The 24117-nt window shown below is 42.1% G+C and overlaps 1 protein-coding gene across 1 annotated transcript in view; it reads left to right on the forward strand.

Annotated features, from left to right (window-relative positions):
- mertka (c-mer proto-oncogene tyrosine kinase a) overlaps positions 1-23793 on the forward strand; it is a 37606-nt gene extending 13813 nt beyond the window's left edge. The window contains exons 6-21 of the mRNA XM_020461069.2: positions 2781-2867; positions 3753-3868; positions 5977-6166; positions 7271-7416; positions 11797-11932; positions 14858-15008; positions 16663-16751; positions 16936-17031; positions 17292-17372; positions 17676-17768; positions 17993-18111; positions 18235-18344; positions 20224-20383; positions 21201-21337; positions 21631-21691; positions 22147-23793. Of these exons, the coding sequence (XP_020316658.1) occupies positions 2781-2867; positions 3753-3868; positions 5977-6166; positions 7271-7416; positions 11797-11932; positions 14858-15008; positions 16663-16751; positions 16936-17031; positions 17292-17372; positions 17676-17768; positions 17993-18111; positions 18235-18344; positions 20224-20383; positions 21201-21337; positions 21631-21691; positions 22147-22659 (2285 nt within the window). The 3' untranslated portion in view covers positions 22660-23793. The remainder of the gene's footprint in view (positions 1-2780; positions 2868-3752; positions 3869-5976; positions 6167-7270; positions 7417-11796; positions 11933-14857; positions 15009-16662; positions 16752-16935; positions 17032-17291; positions 17373-17675; positions 17769-17992; positions 18112-18234; positions 18345-20223; positions 20384-21200; positions 21338-21630; positions 21692-22146) is intronic.
- Positions 23794-24117: the final 324 nt, after the last annotated feature.

Genomic DNA, 24117 nt, shown 5'->3' on the forward strand with positions numbered 1-24117 from the left:
GGAGTAGTTATTCCCCTTGCGCTGCAAAGTCTACGGCTTTTGTGGAGCGATGGGTAACGATGCTTCGAGTGTGGCTGTTGTCGTTGTGTTCCTGGTTCGAGCCCAGGTAGGGGTGAGGAGGGGGACGGAAGCTATACTGTTACACTGGCAACACTATAGTGCCTATAAGAACATCCAATAGTCAAAGGTATATGAAATACAAATGGTATAGAGAGAAATAGTCCTATAAATACTATATTAACTACAACCTAAAACCTCTTACCTTGGAATATTGAATTCTCATGTTAAAAGGAACCACCAACTTTCATATGTTCTCATGTTCTGAGCAAGGAACTTAAACGTTAGCTTTTTTACATGGCACATATTACTTTCTTCTCCAACACTTTGTTTTTGCATTATTTAAACCAAATTGAACATGTTTCATTATTTATTTGAGGCTAAATTGATTTTATTTATGTTTTATATTAAGTTAAAATAAGTGTTAATTCATTATTGTTGTAATTGTCATTATTACAAATAAAAAATACATTTGAAAAAAATTGGCTGATTAAATCGGTACCGGCCCTTTTGGCCCTCAAATAATCGGTATCGGTATCGGCGTTGAAAAAAATCATAATCGGTCGACCTCTAATTTATATAGACCTTATACTGGACTTAGGAGGTAAGCTTCTGTACTTTTGAAACACTCTTGTTTAAATGTCAATATTTGACTGCCGTGACAACTGAGTGAGAGGCTCCATACCCTGACGAGACTGATGTGGCATTATGTACTACACTCTTAGAACCTAAAGGGTTCTTTGGCTGTCCCCATAGGAGAAGAACCCTTTTGGAACCCCTTTTTCTAAGAATGTACATTACCCATAATACTCTGCACATCATGTTTCTACTCCTCACCAAGACAACAGGCTCATTAGATATTCAGAGGAAAGTAAACAAAACTAGAAAAGGTAAATGTCCTGAAGAAAAATGTGTGTAAAAGTATGTTGTAAGGTGGTGGTAGAAGTTTCAATTGGCTAATGTAGAATCACACTGAGGGTACACTACAAAACAGATTCATTAGATATTCAGAAGAATGAAAACAATAACAAGCCAAGCTGTTTCCAGTTCCAGTCAGCTCTCGTGGGCAGAGCAGGCAGTGCATTGTGGAATGATTTCTGAGCTTGGAGGCAAAGCAGGCAGTGAATTGTGGAATGGTTTCTGAGCTTGGAGGCAGTGCAGGCAGTGAATTGTGGAATGGTTTCTGAGCTTGGAGGCAGAGCAGGCAGTGAATTGTGGAATGGTTTCTGAGCTTGGAGGCAGAGCAGGCAGTGAATTGTGGAATGGTTTCTGAGCTTGGCGGCAGAGCAGGCAGTGAATTGTGGAATGGTTTCTGAGCTTGGAGGCAGAGCAGGCAGTGAATTGTGGAATGGTTTCTGAGCTTGGAGGCAGAGCAGGCAGTGCATTGTGGAATGGTTTCTGAGCTTGGAGGCAGAGCAGGCAGTGAATTGTGGAATGGTTTCTGAGCTTGGAGGCAGAGCAGGCAGTGAATTGTGGAATGGTTTCTGAGCTTGGAGGCAGAGCAGGCAGTGCATTGTGGAATGGTTTCTGAGCTTGGAGGCAGAGCAGGCAGTGCATTGTGGAATGGTTTCTGAGCTTGGAGGCAGAGCAGGCAGTGAATTGTGGAATGGTTTCTGAGCTTGGAGGCAGAGCAGGCAGTGAATTGTGGAATGGTTTCTGAGCTTGGAGGCAGAGCAGGCAGTGAATTGTGGAATGGTTTCTGAGCTTGGAGGCAGAGCAGGCAGTGAATTGTGGAATGGTTTCTGAGCTTGGAGGCAGAGCAAGCAGTGAATTGTTGTGGAAAAGGTTTCCAAGCATGAAACACTGGACAGTGTGGAAAAAAACAACAGCACAAAAGGGACATTATTTGGAGCAGGCCTACGCTGGGCAGATGCAGGGTTTAAACACTGCTCCTGTGTGGTGGTAGCCAGGAGAAAGAACCCAGGCATTGAGAGAGACGCCATTGGTCCAGTCGGGACTTTAGTAGATCAGAAGCGGTTGCAAAGTGGAAAGATTCAAAAGTTTAGTTTATTGTTGAGGTACTGCCATTATCTAACCTAACACTAGGCCTATGTTTTGTCAAGGATGATTCAAGGATGATTCAAGGATGACTGTGGTTTACAGCGTTTAATCTCACGCTCACAACAAACCACTCAAACCACTCACGTCAATAATTCTCTTTAGGCCTACTCAGGACTAAAGCTCTTCCCCCTGTCAAGCTGACACAGCTCTCATCAATCTTTTTCATGGTCTAACACTTTACCCACTACAGTACATGTAGTCCTGTATTCTGCTAATGGTAAACTATTATTAGTAACATTCAATTTCAGGCGGTAACAGGAAGGGAATTAAATTAAAAAGTGGCTTTAGTTGGCTTGTATCACATTGTTTGACATGTTCATTTTGCGGCTGACACAATATGACAGTTGGTTTCTGTTTGTGTGGTAGTTGGTAGAGGCATGAACGTTATCAAGACCTTGACATACTTTCTATTGCATTTCAGTAGTTAATGTACTGTATGCCCATGATAAATACAGTATATTGTTTGTAAAAGTTTCAATTGAAATATTTCATCGGTTGAGTTCACAAAGTTGAACTGAAACTACTCCACCATACTTTTATTTGGTTATACACAAAGTTCAACTTTACACCTGAAGCGTTATCATTATAAAACGTGTTCCATTACCTTGTCCTTCTGTACAATTCAGTTAGCATGTTCTGCTGTGTTATGTTTTTGTCTGTAGGTGTGGACAAGTACACCCAGTTCAGCTGTGAGGCCCACAACCAGAAAGGTGTCACTACTTCCAGGGAAGCTAACGTCAACATTAAAGGTAATGTGGACTCCAAAGTCTCCTCCCACACTTTGAACTGTTTGAATAAGATAACATGGACAGGGGAGATCATCCTAGATTAGCACTTTGTGAAAATGGGCTTTGATCTTTTTGAGTGCACATTCAGGCTGTCTGAGCAGTAATAGTGCCTTAAATCTCAGTGTGTGGTGCCCAGTAAGGCAGCCACGGTACTTCTTGGTGAGGCAGCCACGGTGCTTCTTTGTGAGGCAGCCACGGTACTTCTTGGTGAGGCAGCCACGGTGCTTCTTGGTGAGGCAGCCACGGTGCTTCTTGGTGAGGCAGCCACGGTGCTTCTTGGTGAGGCAGCCACGGTGCTTCTTGGTGAAGCAGCCACGGTGCTTCTTGGTGAGGCAGCCACGGTGCTTCTTGGTGAAGCAGCCACGGTGCTTCTTGGTGAGGCAGCCACGGTGCTTCTTGGTGAGGCAGCCACGGTGCTTCTTGGTGAGGCAGCCACGGTGCTTCTTGGTGAGTCAGCCACGGTGCTTCTTGGTGAGGCAGTCAGGGTGCTTCTTGGTGAGTCAGCCACGGTGCTTCTTGGTGAGTCAGCCACGGTGCTTCTTGGTGAGTCAGCCACGGTGCTTCTTGGTGAGGCAGCCACGGTGCTTCTTGGTGAGGCAGCCACGGTGCTTCTTGGTGAGGCAGCCACGGTGCTTCTTGGTGAGGCAGCCACGGTGCTTCTTGGTGAGGCAGCCACGGTGCTTCTTGGTGAGTCAGCCACGGTGTTAGGTCGCTGCTCTGGTGTTTTTCGGTTTTATTTGTTAATTTATGGATTGCTGTTTTGGCTGTATTTATTACTGTATGGGGATTATGTGGATTTTATTCCCCTTCTCTCGTTATGATGGATTGTGTTTGGTATGTTTGCAGTGCTTCCAGCTCCTGTCTCTGAGGTCACAGTGATACAACGTGAATCTAACAAACTAATTCTGAGATGGACCCCTGGACACGATGGATTCTCCCCACTCACTACTTGCCAGATCAGGGTAAGCAAAGCCCCACACTCTCTTCCTAGATGGTGTATGATGACACAGAGAGACTAGCCTTGCTACCAATCCACATCGCTCCGGCCAAACGCCACGCCCTCTAACCATCAATCAATCGATCAATCAATCAAATGTATTAATTAAAGCCCTTTTTACATCAGCTGATGTCACAAAGTGCTATATAGGAACCCAGCCTAAAACCCCAAACAACAAGCAATGCAGATATAGAAGCATGGTGGCTAGGAAAAACTCCCTAGAAAGGCAGGAACCTAGGAAGAAACCTAGAGAGGAACCAGGCTTTGAGGGGTGGCCAGTCCTCTTCTGGCTGTGCCGGGTGGAGATTATAACAGAACATGGCCAAGTGTTCAAACGTTCATAGATGACCAACCGGGTCAAATAATTATAATAATCACAGTGGTTGTAGAGGGTGCAACAGCTTAGCACCTCAGGAGTAAATGTCAGTTGGCTTTTCATAGCCGAGCATTCAGAGTTAGAGACAGCAGGTGCAGTAGAGAGAGAGAGAGTTGAAAACAGCAGGTCCGGGACAAGGTAGCATGTCTGGTGAACAGGTCAGGGTTCCATAGCCGCAGGCAGAACAGTTGAAACTGGAGAAGCAGCACGACCAGGTGGACTGGGGATAGCAAGGGGTCATCAGGCCAGGTAGTCCTGAGGCATGCTCCCATGGCCAGGAGGGGAGGTAGAGGGAGAGAGAGAGAATTAGAGGGAGCATACTTACATTCACCAGATAAGACAGGAGAAATACTCCAGATATAACAGACTGACCCTAGCCCCAAGACACATAAACCTTTGCAGCGTAAATACTGGAAGCTGAGACAGGAGGGGTCGGGAGACATTGTGGCCCTGTCCGACGATACCCCTGGACAGGGCCAAACAGGCAGGATATAACCACACCCAGTTTTCCAAAGCACAGCCCCCACACCACTAGAGGGATATATTCAACCACCAACTTACCATCCTGAGACAAGGCTGAGTATAGCCCACGAAGATCACCCCTATGTCACGTCAGTTAATCAACCCACTCAAGTGATGCACCCCTCCTAGGGATGGGATGGAAGAGCACCAGTAAGCCAGGGACTCAGCCCCTGTAATAGGGTTAGAGGCAGAGAATCCCGGTGGAGAGAGGGGAACCGGCCAGGCAGAGACAGCAAGGGTGGTTCATTGCTCCAGTGCCTTTCCGTTCACCTTCACACCCCTGGGCCAGAATACACTCAATTATAGGACATACTGAAGAGATGAGTCTTCAATAAAGACTTAAAGGTTGAGACTGAGTCTGCGTCTCTCACATGGATAGGCAGACCATTCCATAAAAATTGAGCTCTATAGGAGAAAGCCCTGCCTCCAGCTGTTTGCTTAGAAATTCAAGGGACAATAAGGAGGCCTGCGTCTTGTGTCCGTAGCGTATGTGTAGGTATGTTTGGCAGGACCAAATCAGAGAGATAGGTAGGAGCAAGCCCATGTAATGCTTTGTAGTTTAGCAGTAAAATCTAAACATCAGCCCTAGCCTTAACAGGAAGCCAGTGTAGAGAGGCTAGCACTGGAGTAATATGATCAAATTTTGGGGTTCTAGTCAGGATTAAAGCAACCGTATTTAGCACTAGCTGAAGTGTATTTAGTGCTTTATCCGAGTAGCTGTAAAGTAGAGCATTGCAGTATACTAATCTAGAAGTGACAAAGAAATGGATGACCTTTTCTGCATAATTTTTGTACAGAAGGTTTCAGATTTTTGCAATGTTACGAAGATGGAAAAAAGCTCTAACATTTCTTCTCCACTATAAGTCTGGATTTGATCTCCTACCTGATGACTTCTAGAATGCGAACACATTCAAAGCATTTTGATTGGTCCCAGAAACCAATGGGTTGGGCCAGAGCCTGAACACGTGGGTAAAGCACTGTTTCGGAAATATTAACAAGCTGATGGATTGTTTGGTATAATGCCCCTCAATTTGACGTCAGCAGTGTGGTTCCTAAACCACTGTGATAATTTTTGCACAAATGTATCTTTTTATTAGAAAATTCTGTCCTAAATGTCTGTCTACAGTAGGCTATATATTTTTCTAACCTATATTTTTCCCTGTGCTCTCTTCAAGGTGAAAGAGGTGAGCCGAAGGAGAGGAGAGGTCAGGCTGGCTAGGATAATCAACACTACAGCTCCTCCGTTCCAGAGTGATGTCCCGGGGTTACAGGCCATGACCTGGTACAACATGAGCGTCTCCTGTAGCAATGAGCTTGGCCATTCACCAGTCAGTACCTGGGTCCAGAGCAACACTACAGAAGGAGGTGGGTAACATCTATGGGTAAAAAGTAGTGCACAATGTAGGGAATAGGGTGCCATTTAGGACACAGACCCATTGTCTTTGAAAAGGTGCTGGACATCAATACATTTTCAATACAAGGTGAAAATAGACTCTGTACACTGGAGTCTACGCTATTGGTGACAATGTTTCAACCACATCATGATCCGCTATACTGCAGCCAGGCCATGGGTCTGTTTGGAGATTTCGGTCGTGTTTTCATGCATAGAGAATGCATAGATCGCAGGAGCAGCCTGTCCAGGTCCTTGCCTTCTTAAGACTGCATACATCATACGCACTTGCCTGTATTGAATTCTGTAGATCCTGTGTTAGGTCCTGCCTCTGTATAAGATGCATGGCTGTGTGTTATTGTATCCTGGGAGGATCCAAATTGAATTGTTACATTTCACAGTTGTTTCACTTCACGAAAGAGAGCCATTCAGTTTGGATCGGGGCTAGTTTTCTTGTCCCCTCATCCCATCAGGTATTCAGAAATCAGTTTAATTTCATTGATCAGTAATCATTAGAAGTACAGTACATATTATATTTTGCATGACAGGGGGTTCCCTAGTAAAATGTGCATCACATCCAGAATATGTCTGATATTATCTTTGCATATCTTCCTGAGAGGCCACATAGGAAGCAAAAGCAGGAGTGGTCTCATGGAGAAAGCATGCAGTTCATAGAGTACGGGTGGGGCTGCTTCCGACTTCCTCTCTAAACTCAAGCCGCTGTTGGGGATATTTTAGTCTGCAGATCTGACAGAAATCTTTCCATGCCGTAGGAAACATCAGAAGTGGTTGGCCCGAATGTGGCCTCATCTCAGTCATTTTCTTTGACGACTAGACTTATTGAAAAGGATTTATTATTTGTTTCATTACCTCCTATATAAAAATGTTGATGTAACCGTGAAGGACCGTGCACATGACCGTGTAACCGTGAAGGACCGTGCATCAACATTTCAGTTCTTATCAATGCGAATGTGCCAATGTTTGCAAAAGTAGTCTATTTGAGTATTATCACAGATTCCAAGATTGAAGATCATATTTGAGTGTGTGACCCTCTCTTTTCCTTCCCTTTGTTACTCCAGTACCGTCAGTCTACCCCCGTAACGTGACTGTTATGCTAAACGAGTCACTGCTGGTGATCCGATGGAAGGACCCGCCCCAGGACAGGGTCAACGGAATCCTCACGGGTTATGATGTCATCGTCACGTATGGGACTCGGGTCAACAAGGTGAGTCTCCTCTTGGAACCTGGAAGACATTGATGCTATCACCCTAGAAATATGATTGTTAGAATGGACGTTTCCATTCTATTTCTATGGCGCTCATTGCCTCTCTCAATCACTGAAAGAGGCAGTGGGTCTCCCCATGGGTCTCAAAAAGTATTCTATTCTATTGATTCATCCATGCCTCTGTGAGATCTAGAACAGCAGAAACTTGAGATGGCCTACTGTAAAAGGTTTTGTTGCACTTTCAATATTAACAATGTCAGTTTCATACTGTGATTTCGGTACCAGGATTCAAGAAGTGAGATGGTCATATGATTTTATAGTCAGTCAGTTTGTTCATAAGGTGGAGTGTGTGTGTTTGTTTGTGTGTGTGTGAGCGCTTGTTTGTGTGTGTGTGAGCGCGTGCATGCATTGTATGAGGTGGGGGATTGTTGGTCCTTCTGACGTCATTCCTTTCTACCCAACAGACGGTCAACTTCTCTATTCTCTGTCCTGAACTAAAGTGTTTCACTCTACTGTTGAGTCAACAGTAACCTCTCCTGTGTGTAGCAATGCAGGAGTTGTCATTTTTAGGGAATGCTGAAAGTTATTATCCTGGTCCTAGATCTGTAGTTTACTGTGTAGGGAATAGGGTACCATTTAGGACACTTCCCAGGTCTCTCTAATACAATAGCAGGTTTCCTGTCACTTTCTGGTTGTGTCGTGGTTTACTGGAATAGTGTTTCCCCGTCTGAGTATTGTGTCCCTGTCTGAGTCATTGGTTGGTGGAGTGAACGGAAAATGAATACCTTAGATAGAGAGGGACTGTGTCCCAAATGGCACCCTGTTCTCTGATCCCCCAACTCAGTCCTGGAGACATCAAGGGGTGCACCTTTAGGTTTTTGCCCAAACACTACACAGCTGATTCAAATCATCAAAGCTTAGGAAAGACTGCTCTATTTGTGTCCCACTACATAGGGACTCAAACAAAGATATACATGTGTAATAACCATATGCCCTGTCCATTCAAATGATGACATCCGCACGTACAAAGGCTTTGTAACGACATCAGTGAATGAATGGATATGTATAATAACCCATGTGGGTCCTGTCCAGTCAAAAGCTGTCCGCATGACGTCATCACACAAAGGCTTGGTCAGAAACAACACTCACATATCAGTGACGGAAAGTGTGTGTGTGTGTGTGTGTGTGTGTGTGTGTGTGTGTGTGTGTGAGAGACCCAACTCCTGTATCCTCAGCTGTTCAGCTGTTTCACCAGCCAAACAGCTGTGTTGTTCAAGAGAGTGATTCACAGAGTGATTCACAGAAACACCTTACACAGACACCTAACTTATTCTACTTTTCTACTCTATTCAACCCTGCTCTACTCAAGCCTACTCTACTCTACTCTACACTCTTAGAAAAAAAAGGTTATTCAGCTGTCCCCATAGGAAAACCATTTCCGGTTCCAGGTACAACTCTTTTGGGTTCCTTTTAGAACTCTCTGTGGAACAGTTTCTACGTGGAACTCAAAAGGGTTCTACCTGGAACCAAAAAGGGTTCTCCTATGGGGACAGCCAAAGAACCCTTTTAGGTTCTAGATTTCACCTTTTTTTCTAAGATTGTACTCTACACTACTATATTCTACTCTACTCAACCCTACTCTACTCTATTCTACTCTACCCTACTATACTTTACTCTGCTCTATTCTACTCAACTGTACCCTGCTCTGCTCTACCCCCTACTCTACCCTGCTCTACTCTACCCCCTCCTATATCCCCTACTCTACCCTGATCTGCCCTACACCCTCCTATACCCCTACTCTACCCGGCTCTGCTCTACCTCCTCCTATACCCCCTACTCTACCCTGATCTGCTCTACACCCTCCTATACCCCCTACTCTAACCTGATCTGCTCTACCCCCTCCTATACCCCCTACTCTACCCTGCTCTGCTCTACCCTGCTCTGCTCTACACCCTACTCTACCCCCTACTCAACCCTGCTCTGCAACATACTCTACCCTGCTCTGCTCTACCCCCTACTCTACACCCTAGTCTATCCTGCTCTGCTCTACACCCTACTCTACACCCTACTCTATCCTGCTCTGCTCTACCCCCTACTCTACCATGCTCTCTACTCTACACCCTACTCTACCCTGCTCTGCTCTACACCCTACTCTATACCCTACTCAACCCTGCTCTGCACCCTACTCAACCCTGCTCTGCACCCTACTCTACACTCTACTCTACCCTGCTCTGCTCTACACTACTCTATTCTATCACCAAGCTACAGTATAATTGCTATTTTTAGACATATAATATATGTTTTTGGTCAGTGATATAGTACAACATGACTCTGCGTGTGTATTTTCTATGCCTTTAGCCAGCAGACCAGTCACGCAGTCAGCATGTTAGCTAGTTCAGTTTTAGTTTCCAAAATAAAAGTTCCGGTGTGAAATGTTGTCATAGAGAGATAGTACACCATGTGTCTGTGTGACTTCCATGTTTTTCCAGGCCTCCAGTCTCACTGTCAGCATGTTAACTAGTGAGAGAGGAACCCCAGATGTTGCCATGCGGTGGTATTGTGCAACCAAGGGCTTTATCCACTGTCACATGTTCACCAAACAATCCCCCTCTCAGCTCTCTGTAAACACCATGCTGATCATGTCTGAGCCCCAAATGGCAACATATTCCCTATTAAGTGCTCTACTCTATGGGTCCTGGTCAAAAGAAGTGCACTACATAGGGAATACGAATAGGTTGCGATTTGGAACTAAACCCAAGTCCACATACCAGCCAGCCTGTCAAGAATGTTTGCTTTTCTTCCCCTTTTTTAGAGCGCTGTGAAACAATGTTCTCAGCTTCCCAATGTTAGCAGAGCTAGAAACATCCAGAATGGCTCTACAATGACTTGACACAAAAAAAATGTGTGTTACAAGTACAAATATATTTCACGTTGGCATGAAGGATCTGGAGAACAGACGCAGGAATGCATAATAGGGTTTTTAATTAAGCCGTCCATGTGCCGTGTTAAGGCACATGGACGAAGACCAAACAAACACGTAACAAAAACACAGGATTGAAACCCAAACAAAAGAGCGAGGAGTACCTCAAATAAATAACACATGCGCACAATGATTAACACACAGGACAAGACCCATAATCATCTGCACAATCCACAAGGGCACGAAAGCCCAAAACACACTGCACAGGTACTCACACGCACCAACAGACATTGTAACAATAATCAACCCCCCAATGGAAACCAAAGGGCACATATATACAAATACTAATCAGTGGGAATAGGGGACAGGTGTGCATGATGAAAGTTCCGGAGGGATCCGTGACATAGTGTTACATAGTGTTTGGTTAACATCATTCCCTGGCTGTTAATAAGAATTTGCCGCATATCTAACACTGACTTTGACTTCACACAGATAATCATTAACTTCAAGGGACCACTACAAACACTATAATCCAAAAAATTGCCTATAGTACGAATGGCAGACAATTTTCCCAGGTGTCCGTCTGTTACTGGGTGATGTACAGGGTAGCCTAGTGGTTAGAGCGTTGGACTAGTAACCGAAAGGTTGCAAGTTCGAATCCCTGAGCTGACAAGGTACAAATCTGTTGTTCTGCCTCTGAGCAGGCAGTTAACCCACTGTTCGTTCCTAGGCCATCATTGAAAATAAGAATTTGTTCTTAACTGCCTAGTAAAATAAAGGTAAAATAAATACAAAATTTAAAAAAAATGTTCAGTAGAAGGGAAACATTTTGAAATATTCTCAGTAAGAACACAGATTGTAGTTTTACATTGGTAAATGATTTGCTATCATATAATAATAATAATTATTATTTACTAAACTTCTATAGTATTTTCATAGAACCTCAAAGCGCTTCAAGAGCAAAAAACAAACTAGCAATATATCATGACATGATAAGGCAACAGATGTGGGATCTTAATTTGATCAGTCTTTTGTTGCTGATCATTTTTATGCACAGCAGCAAATGCAAACTTGTAATGTATTCAAGGCTTCAAAAGGCTTCTAAAGTTTGCATTTTCCACTTAAAACAGTCAGACTTGTTTTGCCGTAACAAAAAATATATAAATCCCGACAAAAAATAACCATTGATTATAATCCACATTTCCTGTTGCTGCAGGATTATTTTCCTGCTGTAGCAAACTGGCTGAAATTAAGATCCTACCTCTGTAGTTATAACAGTGTTTCTTAATTCCTGGGAAGACATTTTTGTTTTTGCCCTAGCACTACACATCTGATTCCACTAGTCAAAGGTTTGATGATGAGTTGATTAGTGGTATGAGTTGATCAGTTGAATAGGTGTCTATTACTGTAAACTGCTGAGTACAACCATGATCTCTCTAACATGCTGTGGTGTTCCTCAGATCCGCAGCTCCTCCAACACTGCTGCGGTGGCCCTACAGGAGTTCAACACTACATACAGTGTTCAGGTAGCTGCCTGTACTCAGGCTGGGCGTGGCATGCTCAGTCCACCGGTCAGGATCTTCGTACCAGAGAACAGTGAGTAGACCGCACTACATCAGGAGTTCCTAATCCTAACACCTTACATATTGAATTACATCAGGAGTTCCTAATCCTAACACCTTACATATTGAATTACATCCGGAGTTCCTAATCCTAACACTTTACATATTGAATTACATCAGGAGTTCCTAATCCTAACATCATTATACATATTGACGTACATAAGCATGTCAACAACCGCAAGTAGATATTTAACCTGACCGTGTTCTAAATAGTAGGCCGGTTAAGTATGTGATAAAAATTAAGTTTTATTGTATGTGACATTTAGAAAATCGAGTATACTTTAAATTTCCGGATGTCATACTCATTTCGGCTTTGACAACAGCTGATAATCAGATATGGTGTTACTGAAATTAACCAATAACGTGAAACAACGCAACAGCGCATGACGCAGTCTCAGTATGCAAAAATATATCGTTTTACATTGTGCATTTTTGAAAATTGAGTATGTTTTAAATGCCAGGATGTTGTATTAATTTCAGCTCTTCATCTAGTAGAATTAAATGCACACTTTTCTACAATGGATTGGAAGAGGTGGGTTGCAAGTGACAGGCCCTAGTTCTAGTAGCAGTTTGTGGGTAAAATCCAGTGGTGTGAAACTACTTTAAAGTACTACTTACTATTTATATGTTTGACAACTTTTACTTCACTACATTCCTTAAGAAAATATTGGACTTTTTACTCCATACATTTTCCTTTACACCCAAAAGTACTCGTTACATTTTGAATGTATAGCAGGACGGGAAAATAGTCCAATTCACGCCATTATAAACAGAACATCCCTGGTCATCCCTACTGCCTCTGATCTGGCAGACTCACTAAACACACATGCTTTGTTTTTTAAATTATGTCTGAATGTTGGAGTGTTCCCCTGGCTTCCCGTAAATTAAAAAATTTATCATTTGGTGGCGTCTGATTTGCGTATTTTAAGGAATTTTAAATTATTTATACTTTGACCTTTGATACTTAAGTACATTTTAGCAATTACATTTACTTTTGATACTTAAGTATATTTTAAACCAAATACATTTAGACTTTTTCTCAAGTAGAATTTTACTGGGTGACTTTACTTCTAAGGTATCTTTACTTTTACTCAAGTATGACAGTTGGGTACTTTTTCCACCACTGGTAAAATCACCAGGGAAGCCAATCCAGAATAAAAAGCCATATTACAACCTATGTGTTGTGATAATTGCGTTGTTTGCTCTATAACCTGTTAATTCATATGCCTTGCCACTGTGATATATAGGCCTAAGGCCGAGACAATAAGAAGACACAGTCGCAGAATAAATTAAACTAGACCTTTTTTCATCACAAAAAGGGAGAGCGACCTCTGTCTGGTGAAGTCCACAAAGCATATTGAATGTAACAAACAGTTACATGAACTACAGCATGGTCAAGTTAATGTTTCCAACATTTTCGGACTACTAAACAACTATTGATTTAGAACCACAGAGAGTTACCACAAGTCACATAGAAAACAGGAGCTGCCTCCACTATTCCAGCACCATTTCAACTTCAACATTTCAACATCAAATTACCTCTGCTTAGTGTGTGTGTGTGTGTGTGTGTGTGTGTGTGTGTGTGTGTGTGTGTGTGTGTGTGTGTGTGCAAGTTGAACAAAACATGTTGACTCACCCCACATTAACATTTTCAAGGCTGTCTCTTCACATTATAAAAATTTCTGTCACAACGCCAATGCCATCCTCCTCTCTTTCATGTTGATTAAACGCTCTGACTCTGTCATACAGTACATGCTTTTAGTTTTTGTTGCCCTAGGCTAACTGGCTAAAATGCTTGCTCACTAACCAAACTTCCTTTCATGTGCAACGATGAGCCAGCTAATTAACATTAGCCTACTTCACCTAGCTACATATTGAACTTCCATCCTCTCATCGTTGCACTTCCATCCTCAACTTCCATCCCCTCTTCCATCCTCTCAGGCACAATGTATCAATATATGGTTGGATCAGAATCGCCGTTATAATCACTTGCCAGTACAGAGAATTAGGTAAAACCACAAATGAGAATTAGGTAAAACCACAAATCCAAATCCCTATCTCCATCCATGGCTATCTAGGAAAGGGACACTTTTAAATAGCTAGCTAGCCACCAGAGGACAATGACACAATGAGATGTAACAATGCACGTTTTTCTGTCAATTACATTTTTATGTTGATGTGATTGGTGTGAAGCCAAATCCAAACTGGCTTCCCTTGATACCTTTTTTTTGGTGCGCCAGGAACATTCACAGTTTAGCTAACTCAGTTTAGCCCAACGCTGATTGGCTAATTTTATACTTTTTTTATCAAGGGAGGCCAAATGCTTGCTGGTTTCCCTTGCATTCAATACTACAGGTGGAAAAAATGTCCTACTCTTTTTGACCAGACCGTATCAGATACGCTACACATACAGAGACAGAGGGGCACTGTTTTGCTCTCTTGGATGCTTTCTCCGGTGAGAGACATTCAGCCTCTTCCGAATTGAAGGATAATTATGAAACTAAGACGGAAGATGATCAATTATTATGTTTATGTTTTTTTGTTTGGTCAATGTTTTGGGGAAGCCTTGCTTCCCTTCTCATGCATGATACATGCCACTGCCTAGTTCTCTTCAAGTAGCCATACAACAAAATGAGGCTACTTAATTGGGAAGATGCAGAATAGTGATGCATCTGCAGTGGTGTTAAAGGGCAATTCGCTTGTTGCAAAATTACACACAAACTGAGAACACACACATATACAGCAAAACCTATACAAATACAACATACAGTTGAGTTGAAACTTTGATCATGTTTCTATCATGTTTGTGTGTTCTGTTCTATCAATCGATCGTAGTTTGATTTGATTCATTCATTGCTTGATTGATTCAATCATTGATTGATTGCGTGTTGTGTTCCAGATTGGCCCCTGTCTCCCTCCTCCAGTCCAGACACCATAGGATCAGACTCTGTGTATATCATACTGGGGGTGGTATGTGGCTTCTGTCTCCTGCTGCTAGTACTCTGGGCTGCTATCTGCATGAGAAGCAGGATACTAGACACACGCTTTGGGTAAGTTTGCATGCTTCTTCACATATTAAAGTCTTAATTGTATCAGGATGTACAAGGAGGGGTGTACATTGATGTACTACAGTACCCAGAATGCTGTGTAACATCTGGTTTGTCTTGTTTCTGACACTAACCTAATGGTGTTCTCAATACCTTAATGATCTGATCATGATCACTTTAAACCCCTGTGTATTGACTTCGACCGTGCTGCAGTCCATTGTTGTAGTACTAGAAGTCACACAGTATCTTGATTCTTAAGTTGGTCTGGGGAAACGGTGTAGCTAAGTGCAGTCTTGTAACGAGCGTTGTTGTATGAATTGGACCAAGGTGCAGCGTGGAAGGCGTTCATCATGTTTATTATTATTATTATATGAACCAGCAACAAAACAATAAAGAGTAACAAAACGAGCGTGCAGCTTTGTAGTGCAAAAAAGCTACAATACAAAACAAGATCCCACAAACAGGTGGGAAAAGGCTGCCTAAATATGATCCTCAATCAGAGACAACGATAGACAGCTGCCTCTGATTGGGAACCATACCAGGCCAACATAGAAAAGAAAAAACTAGACTACCCACACCCTGACCTGTTAGGGTTTTCCTCCTCCTCTTCGTCTGAGGAGGAGAAGCGAGAAGGATCGGAGGACCAATGCGTGGTTAGTGTCCATGGTTGTTTATTTAAAAAACAAACTGAACACTATGAATACAAAAACAATAAACGTGAAACGAACGAAAACCAAAACAGTACTGTGTGGCGACAACCACACACACCGAAACAAACACCCACAAACAAACAGTGAAACCTAGGCTACCTAAGTATGATTCTCAATCAGAGACAACTAACGACACCTGCCTCTGAGAACCATACTAGGCCGAAACATAGAAAAACAAACAGACTGCCCACCCCAACTCACGCTCTGACCATACTAAATAACGACAAAACAAAGGAAAAAGGTCAGAACGTGACATGACCTAACCAAAATAGAGAAATAAAAGGTTCTCTAAGGTCAAGGCGTGACAAGTCTTCCTTCCTCAAATAACTTACCGGTACTTGACTTGTTCCTTTTAGTTAGGACAGACTATGGAAAACATTTTCACATTTTAATTTTTCAACAGAAAATGAAAATGGGCCTATCTCATTAGACAAACCCTGGTAGTCCCTCCCTGTTTGTCTATTTTCTTCTGTTTGGTGCCTAATGAACACAACCATCCCTGGTCTTACTGCTGAAGACAGAGGTAGTCTAGCTGTGTTGGAAAGAAACACCAAAACAATCCTTTCCACTCTAATCCTCTCCCCACTCCAGTCCTCTCTGTTACTCTCTCCTCTGCTCCTCCTCTCCTCATCACCAAAACAACCCATCTCCTCTCCGTTCTGCTGTCTCTGTTCTGGAATTCATTATGTTAAAGAGGTGACTCAGTGTTGCCGTTTGGGATATACAGATAAGAATGCTCAGAACTGGCAGACATCTCTCATCACCCAGAGGCAGGAAAACATCCGGTGATAGAGCTTACTTCCTGATTCAAGATGAATTCTCAATCTAGTCAACCAAATGATTACAACTCTGAGGCAAGCTCTTGTTAAAGTGTTAGTCAGTGAATGACTCATTCTGTTCCATTGTATAAAGTAACTTGTTTCATTTCTCTCTGGCGCCCCCTGCAGTCAGATGTTTGGAAGTGGAGAGAAGCTTCAACCCATCGTTCAGTACAGGCCACAGAAGTCCTACAACCGATCAGCCATTGAAATTACACGTACGTGAATAAAAGTTATATTCTAATCTACTGTACTCTGCTCTACTTTACTCTACTTTTCTCTACTCTACTCTAATCCTCTATGTTCCTATTAACATACATCGGAGAAGAAAATCTATATCCACAGATTTTGCACAATAATAAAAAATATCAGCTCTATTTTCCCCTCTTGCCCTCTTTTTAGTAGGTAACCTGGGTGTGAGTGATGAGCTCCAAGCCAAACTACAGGACTTCATGATTATGAGAAATCTGCTTTCCATCGGGAAGGTTCTGGGAGAGGGTGAGGATGACATTCATTTGATTATTTAGTACACAAAATCAGGGGCCTTTTTGTGTTATAAAGTAGGTAGAATACAACTTTATCTCAGTCATATGTCATTTTCTCCCAATGTCATTTCTTACATTTTTTGGTAATTTAATTTGTTTGTGGCTGTTTCATAATCACATTTCACATGTCATTTATTTGTTGCTTCTCGTAATTTAGAGGTATTTCTGACTGTTCCCTTTCTGACTGTTACCAACCCATTGTTTATTGACCAGGTGAATTTGGCTCTGTGGTGGAGGGACATCTGAAACAACTGGACGGAACATCTGAGAAAGTGGCTGTGAAGACCATGAAATGTGAGCTTCTTCATCCTCTTGTTAGTTTTCTTTAATTGGGCTGATCTAACAATGCCCATTCGTTTAGGTCAGATTCAGAGTGCTTTTTTCTCTTTCTTACCCTCTGATTAATATCCTAGATGGTTGATGAATTCCTCATAGCCTGCTCCCAGATCTGTTTGTGCTGTATAACCAGCTAGTATGACCGTTCATGCCATGTTTGGCATGCCAATGACCAAAGGAGTTGGAAAGATAGTGCAAACAGATCTAAGACCAGGCTAAATAACACATGACATTTGTATTAATTTCCTCTTTGTTTTCTAGTGGATAACTTCTCCCAGAGGGAGATAGAGGAGTTCCTGAATGAGGCTGCCTGCATGAAGGACTTTGACCACCCTAATGTCATCAGGCTGCTAGGTACTGTAGGTCTTCTTTGCTGCCATCACAGACCATCCTGCTCAGTCCTGCCCATCATGCAGAAACTACGGGTTCATGCTCCCTCACTCCATCCAGCCATACATACACATAAGAGAGATCACAGTTGATGTCTACAGGATTTTGTAAAACTTAGTAAAAACTTTATTTTACAATCATTTTACAACTGTTATTTACCTGCTATTACGTTGATCTGCTCCTGCTAGGTGTTTGTCTGGAGGCGGGGTCTGGTCACTTCCCCAAGCCCATGGTGATCCTTCCCTTCATGAGATATGGAGACCTCCATAGCTTCCTGCTGCGCTCACGCCTCGGAGACAGTCCACTGGTGAGCTATCTGATGCTTTCCCGAGGAGCACGTTGAAAAAAAGTGTTGTCTTGTCTGAATATGGTTAATGACATTCTAATGATGAAGATGTTGTTTCTTTCTTCTTCTTTATTTCTCTTTCAGTTCCTGCCCACTCAGACACTCCTAAAGTTTATGATTGACATCGCCATGGGGATGGAATACCTCAGTGGGCGGAACTTCCTCCACCGTGACTTGGCTGCACGCAACTGCATGTAGGTTTACATTTCACCTGAACCAGAGCCAGACTGAGTGTACAAAACATTACGAACACCATCCTAATATTGAGTTGCACCCCCTTTTCCCCTCAGAACATCCTCAATTTGTTGGGGATGGACTCTACAAGGTGTCAAAAGTATTCCACAGGGATGCTGGCCCATGTTGATTCCAATGCTCCCACAGTTGTGTCAAGTTGGCTGGATGTCCTTTGGGTGGTGGATCATTCTTGATACACACGGAAAACTGTTGAGCGTGAAAAACCCAGCAGCGTTGCAGTTCTTGACACACTCAAACCAGTGCGCCTGGCACCTACTACCATACCCCTTTCAAAGGCACTTACATATTTTGTCTGGCCCATTCACCCTCTGAATGGTACACATACACAATCCACATCTTAATTGTCTCAAGGTTTGAAAATCATTCTTTAACCTGTCTTCTCCCCTTCATCTACACTAATTGAAGTGGATTTAACAAGTGACCTCAATAACGGATAAAAGCTTTCACCTGGATTCAACTGGTCAGTCTATTTCATGGAAATAGCAGCTATTCCTAATATTTTGAACACATAGGGATTACATATTTACATTGTGACAAAGTACAGATCAGAGCTGTATATACACACACACATATATATATAAACTGAACAAAAATATGAACGCAACATGTAAAGCGTTTTCCTGGGGACAATAAAATGCCACTCTAAAATGGGCAGTTTTGTCACACAGCACAATGCCACAGATGTCTCAAGTTGAGGGAGCATGCAATTAGCATGTCCACCAGAGCTGTTTCTGGAGATTTGAATCTTCATTTCTCTACCATAAGCCGCTTTTGAGAATTTGGCAGTACCTACAACCGCAGACCACGTGTATGGTGTCGTGTTGGCGAGCGTTTCACTGATGTAAACGTTGTGAACAGAGTGCCCCCCTGATCAACTCTATGAGAAGGAGATGTGCTGCGCTGCATGAGTCAAATTGTGGTCACACCAGATACTAGCTGGTGTTCTGATCCTCTACCTATTTTTAAAGGTATCTGTATATCTGTGGAATCCATAGATTAGGGCCTAATGAATTCATTTTCAATTGACTGATTTCCTTATATGAACTGTAACTCAGCTAAATCTTTGAATTTTTTGTATATTGCGTTTATATTTTTGTTGAACTTATTGAACTTATTTTTGTTGAACTATATATATATATATATATATATATATATATATATATACAGTACCAGTCAAAGGTTTGGACACACCTAGTCATTCAAGGGTTTTTCTTCACTTTTATTGTTTGCTACATTGTAGAATAAAAGTGAAGACATCAAAACTATGAAATAACACATGGAATCATGTAGTAACTAAAAAAGTGTTAAACAAATCAATATATTTTACATTTAAGATTCTTCAAAGTAGCCACCCTTTGCCTTGATGACAGCTTTGCACACTTTTCTTTAGGAATGTAGTGAAGTAAAAGTAGTCAAAAATATAAATAGTAAAGTAATTAAAAAATATATATATTTTCAAATATTTTTACTTAAGTATTTTACACCACTTTGTGTGTGTCTACAGGTCTGACCTTTTCACAATGTAAAGATATAATGAGTCTTATCTCATGGTAAACGGAGAGAGGACGGCAGCTAAACCATCCTTGTTCCTTGGTACAGTTCATGTACGACTGTGGTCTATTTTGGCAACTTATTCAAGTAGAAACTCACTGTTGCTGTCCACCATATTGCCAATGTGATGTAGACACATTGCTCTTGACATTTTGAATAAATGCCAAATTCTTGCGTTTGTATCCTGCCTAGTCAATTTTGATATTTTTCTAGTATGTGGAATTGATAGATTGTTCTATTGATTGATTGGTTGGTCTGGTCCTACAGGCTGCGTGATGACATGACGGTGTGTGTGGCAGACTTCGGCTTGTCTAAGAAGATCTACAGTGGTGATTACTACAGACAGGGCAGGATAGCCAAGATGCCTGTGAAATGGATTGCGGTGGAGAGCCTGGCGGACAGAGTATTCACTGTGAAGAGTGATGTGGTATGGAGGTCCACACACCCACACACACAATGATGTTGTAAGGAACGTCTGAGATCGAGCCCCCATCAGCTAGTAACATTTCTTTCAATCCTTGACTGATTATGGGAATACATGTGAATGTGTCAGAGAGAAATGAAAAGTACTGTTATTCAAGTATTTAGTTCCCTTTCTGAGAAATTAAACAGCCAGCCCGTGAAGTTCAGCCCACAGCTCTCAGCATTGGAAAAGTTATTGGATAGCTTAACAGAGTTCTCAACAAAGAGCCGTGTGACTGCAGGACAGTTAAACGGCTATCCGGACTTTCTGCTTTTCTCCCCCCACCTACATATACATAGTACTTCAATCAATCACCTTACCAAACCTACATGTGCATATTACCTCAATCAATCACCCCAACTACCTCGTACCCCAGTACACTGACGCAAAACTCCTTGTATATAGCATGTATATAGCCTCCTTATTGTTATTTTATTGTATTAATGTACTGTTTTATTTTTGATCTATTTGTTAATTTTCTTACTTTTTAACTGCATTGTTGGGAAAGGGCTCGTAAGTAAGCATTTCACTGTAAAGTCTACACTTGTTGTATTCAGGGAATGTGACAAATACAATTTAATTTGAACAGACTGCAAATATGATACTTGAATTCACAAATTAAAATGCCTTTACAGTTCTCTGCTCACGTTATGTAGATGCATCTAACATGTTATTTTAGTAGGAGCTAGCAGAACACAGCAATTTTAACATTTACGTTAACAGTCTATCACGAGAGAGAAACTACAGCTAACTTAAATGTGTGCTGTGTGTATTCTTGCAGTGGGCATTTGGTGTGACCATGTGGGAGATAGCGACACGGGGCATGACACCGTACCCTGGTATCCAGAACCATGAGATTTATGATTACCTACTTTTGGGCCACAGGCTGAAGCAGCCAACAGACTGCTTAGATGAACTGTGAGTGTTTATCTTCTCTCTACATGGCTGTCTTTCGGATTGGGCTTTAGTGAATAGGAACATTTAGCCTGATCCAATACCTGTTTGTGCTGTATTGCCAACTCCTAAGGTCATTGTCAATGAATGGACATATTAACTATACAGATCTGGGACCAGGTTAAGGAACATTATGCTACAGCCAGGACAATATAGATAAACTGAAGAAGAAGTAATGTCTGCAACTCTGTTGTGGTTCATTAAGACGCAAAACAGATCACATTTGAATGATTATTCTTACTTCTCCTGTCCACCAGGTACGAGATCATGTACAGCTGTTGGCGTGCTGACCTCCTGGACCGCCCCGTCTTCACTCAGGTGAGAGAACTCCCGGCGAAGCTGCTCTAGACAGTCTACATCCCAAATGGCACTCTATTCAATTTATAGTTCACTACTTAGGGAAACCCATAGGGCTCTGGTCAAAAGTAGTACATTATATAAGAAATAATATGGTGCCATTTGGGATGCAGACATTGACATAGACACCCTGGTCAAAAATTGTGCACTACACTCTTAGAAAAACAGGTGCTATCAAGAACCTAAAAGGGTTCTTCGGCTGTCCTCAAATAAGAACCCTTTGAAGAACCCTTTTTGGTTCCAGGTAGAACACATTTGGTTCCATGTAGAACCCTTTCCACAGAGGGTTCTACCTGGAACCAAAAAACGTTCTCCTATGGGAACAGCGGAAGAGGGAATATAACGAACAAGGTAAAATTTGCTACGCAGACAGACTGTGTAAAGATTAATCTTCTAATCTTCCGGACTTTCCTCAGGTTAGAGAACTGTTGGAGAAGCTGACAGAGAAACTTCCGGTGGCTTCTACCAGCAAAGAGGACATCATCTACATCAACACCAGTTTCCCTGAGGAGGATCAGCCCGGTGCTTGTGCAGACTCCCACCTGGATTTGCCGCTTTTTAGCTCCTCCCCGTCCTGCAATCATAGAAACGAATTCAGCCCCTCCCCTTCCTGTAGCGACCAGTTCAGCTCTTCTCCGTCCTGCAGTAACAGTCGCCAGAGACGAGACAACCGAGATCTGGTAACAGCAGTCATCCACGAGACTATGGAGGAAAAGGAGGAGGAAGATGATCGTTACGTTGTTGTCATCTCTAATGCCAATAGGAGTGGGGCCCCCGCTGTCACCATGACAACAGCAGCTGTGGACAGTGACACTCCCCTGTTGGCTCGGGAAGGCTTGGGTGGGGTTTTGGGGGGAGCTACTCGTGACTCAGTGGGTGATGTCACTGGGATAGATCAGCACGCGAGTGACACAACGCTGTTGCTCTGATAGGCATGGAACGTTGGGACTAGAAATCCAGTAATCTGAAACCAGTCAAAGAAAAGAAAAGCTCTCCCCCAGCGGTCATGTCTGATGATAATACACATCCTTCTTGTCTGCACTCTGGACTGTTGAGGACATAATATAGGTATTGTAAAGACCCTGCCGTTGATAAGCATGATGACCACTCACCCAAGGGAACTAGCTTTCTTGGAGCAGTGGTAACGTTTCTGGATCTGGACCCTATGATACTGGGTGCAAATCACGCCTCGGAATCTCGTGCTACTCCCTCATTTTGTTACAGTTTGAACGTATGGTACTGTGTGGATCATGAGCACATAGGCCTTCTGCTTGGTGCAGCATGTGTAGTCTCACGTTGCAACACTTCCAAGTTGTTTCACCAAGGATCTGCCCAGTGTCTATAGAAATATAATCCCTATTTCTATGATCCTGTCTTGTGGCATTATTAAAAGTGTTATTACCTTGTCTATTCCCCAATGCTTTGCATTGAAATAATTATGACCAGTTTTCCAGTGGATGTTTATACCTCAAATGGTTACCACTAGCTATCAGTGTTAATAAGAGATGTACATAAGAGACGCTACATTTGCACATCTCTCTTATAGTATATTTCCAATTAAATAAGCTCTGCTAAAAATTGTCAGTGTATCCCTAGCAGATATTGAAAGCTGTGAACAAGGCACAATTACGGCCAACCACTGTTGTAAGTCAGTAGTACACTCCCATTACAATCAGAGGCCATCTAAAGCATTTAAACTGTACGTAATTTTAAGAATTCCTTTTATATATTGAAGTATTTTTGAAGTGGCAATGTGTATAGGAACTTTACATGATATGTGTATATAGAGTATTGTGTACATATGATATCGATGGACTGAAGAAAAAAAACAACAGTTATTTTGTATCTCGGAGGACCTTGTATACAGCCTTGAGGTACTCCACCAAGGTTAGGCAGTGGACCCTGGAATGTCCACAATATCTAATAGTTTATTTTACAGATTTTAATAGAAGTTCAACTTTTGTTAAATATAAATATAGTCAATGTTGATATTGACTGAATTGTTGATTTTTTTCATGATGCAATAAATGTTTGCAAATTAAAAAATTAGCAATTTTTTTATCCATCTGACCCTGAAAATAAATCCATCCTGGATTGAATAAGATGCACGCACACACACAGTTTTGTTTTAATCTTCTTGTGGGAACCACAAATATTAATTCTCTTTCAAAATCCTATTTTCCTTAACCTTAATTATAACCATAATTATAAACCTAACCCCTAAGTCTAAAATATATTTTTTCCCTTGTGAGGACTGGCAAAATGTCCCCACCGAATGTTCAATGTTTTACTATCTTTGTGAGGGCTTCTGGTACCGACAAGGATAGTTAAACAAAAACACACACACACACACACCAAACATGATGATGATCAGATCAGATAAGAGA

Source organism: Oncorhynchus kisutch, linkage group LG25 (assembly GCF_002021735.2).
Source record: "Oncorhynchus kisutch isolate 150728-3 linkage group LG25, Okis_V2, whole genome shotgun sequence".
NCBI lineage: Eukaryota > Metazoa > Chordata > Actinopteri > Salmoniformes > Salmonidae > Oncorhynchus > Oncorhynchus kisutch.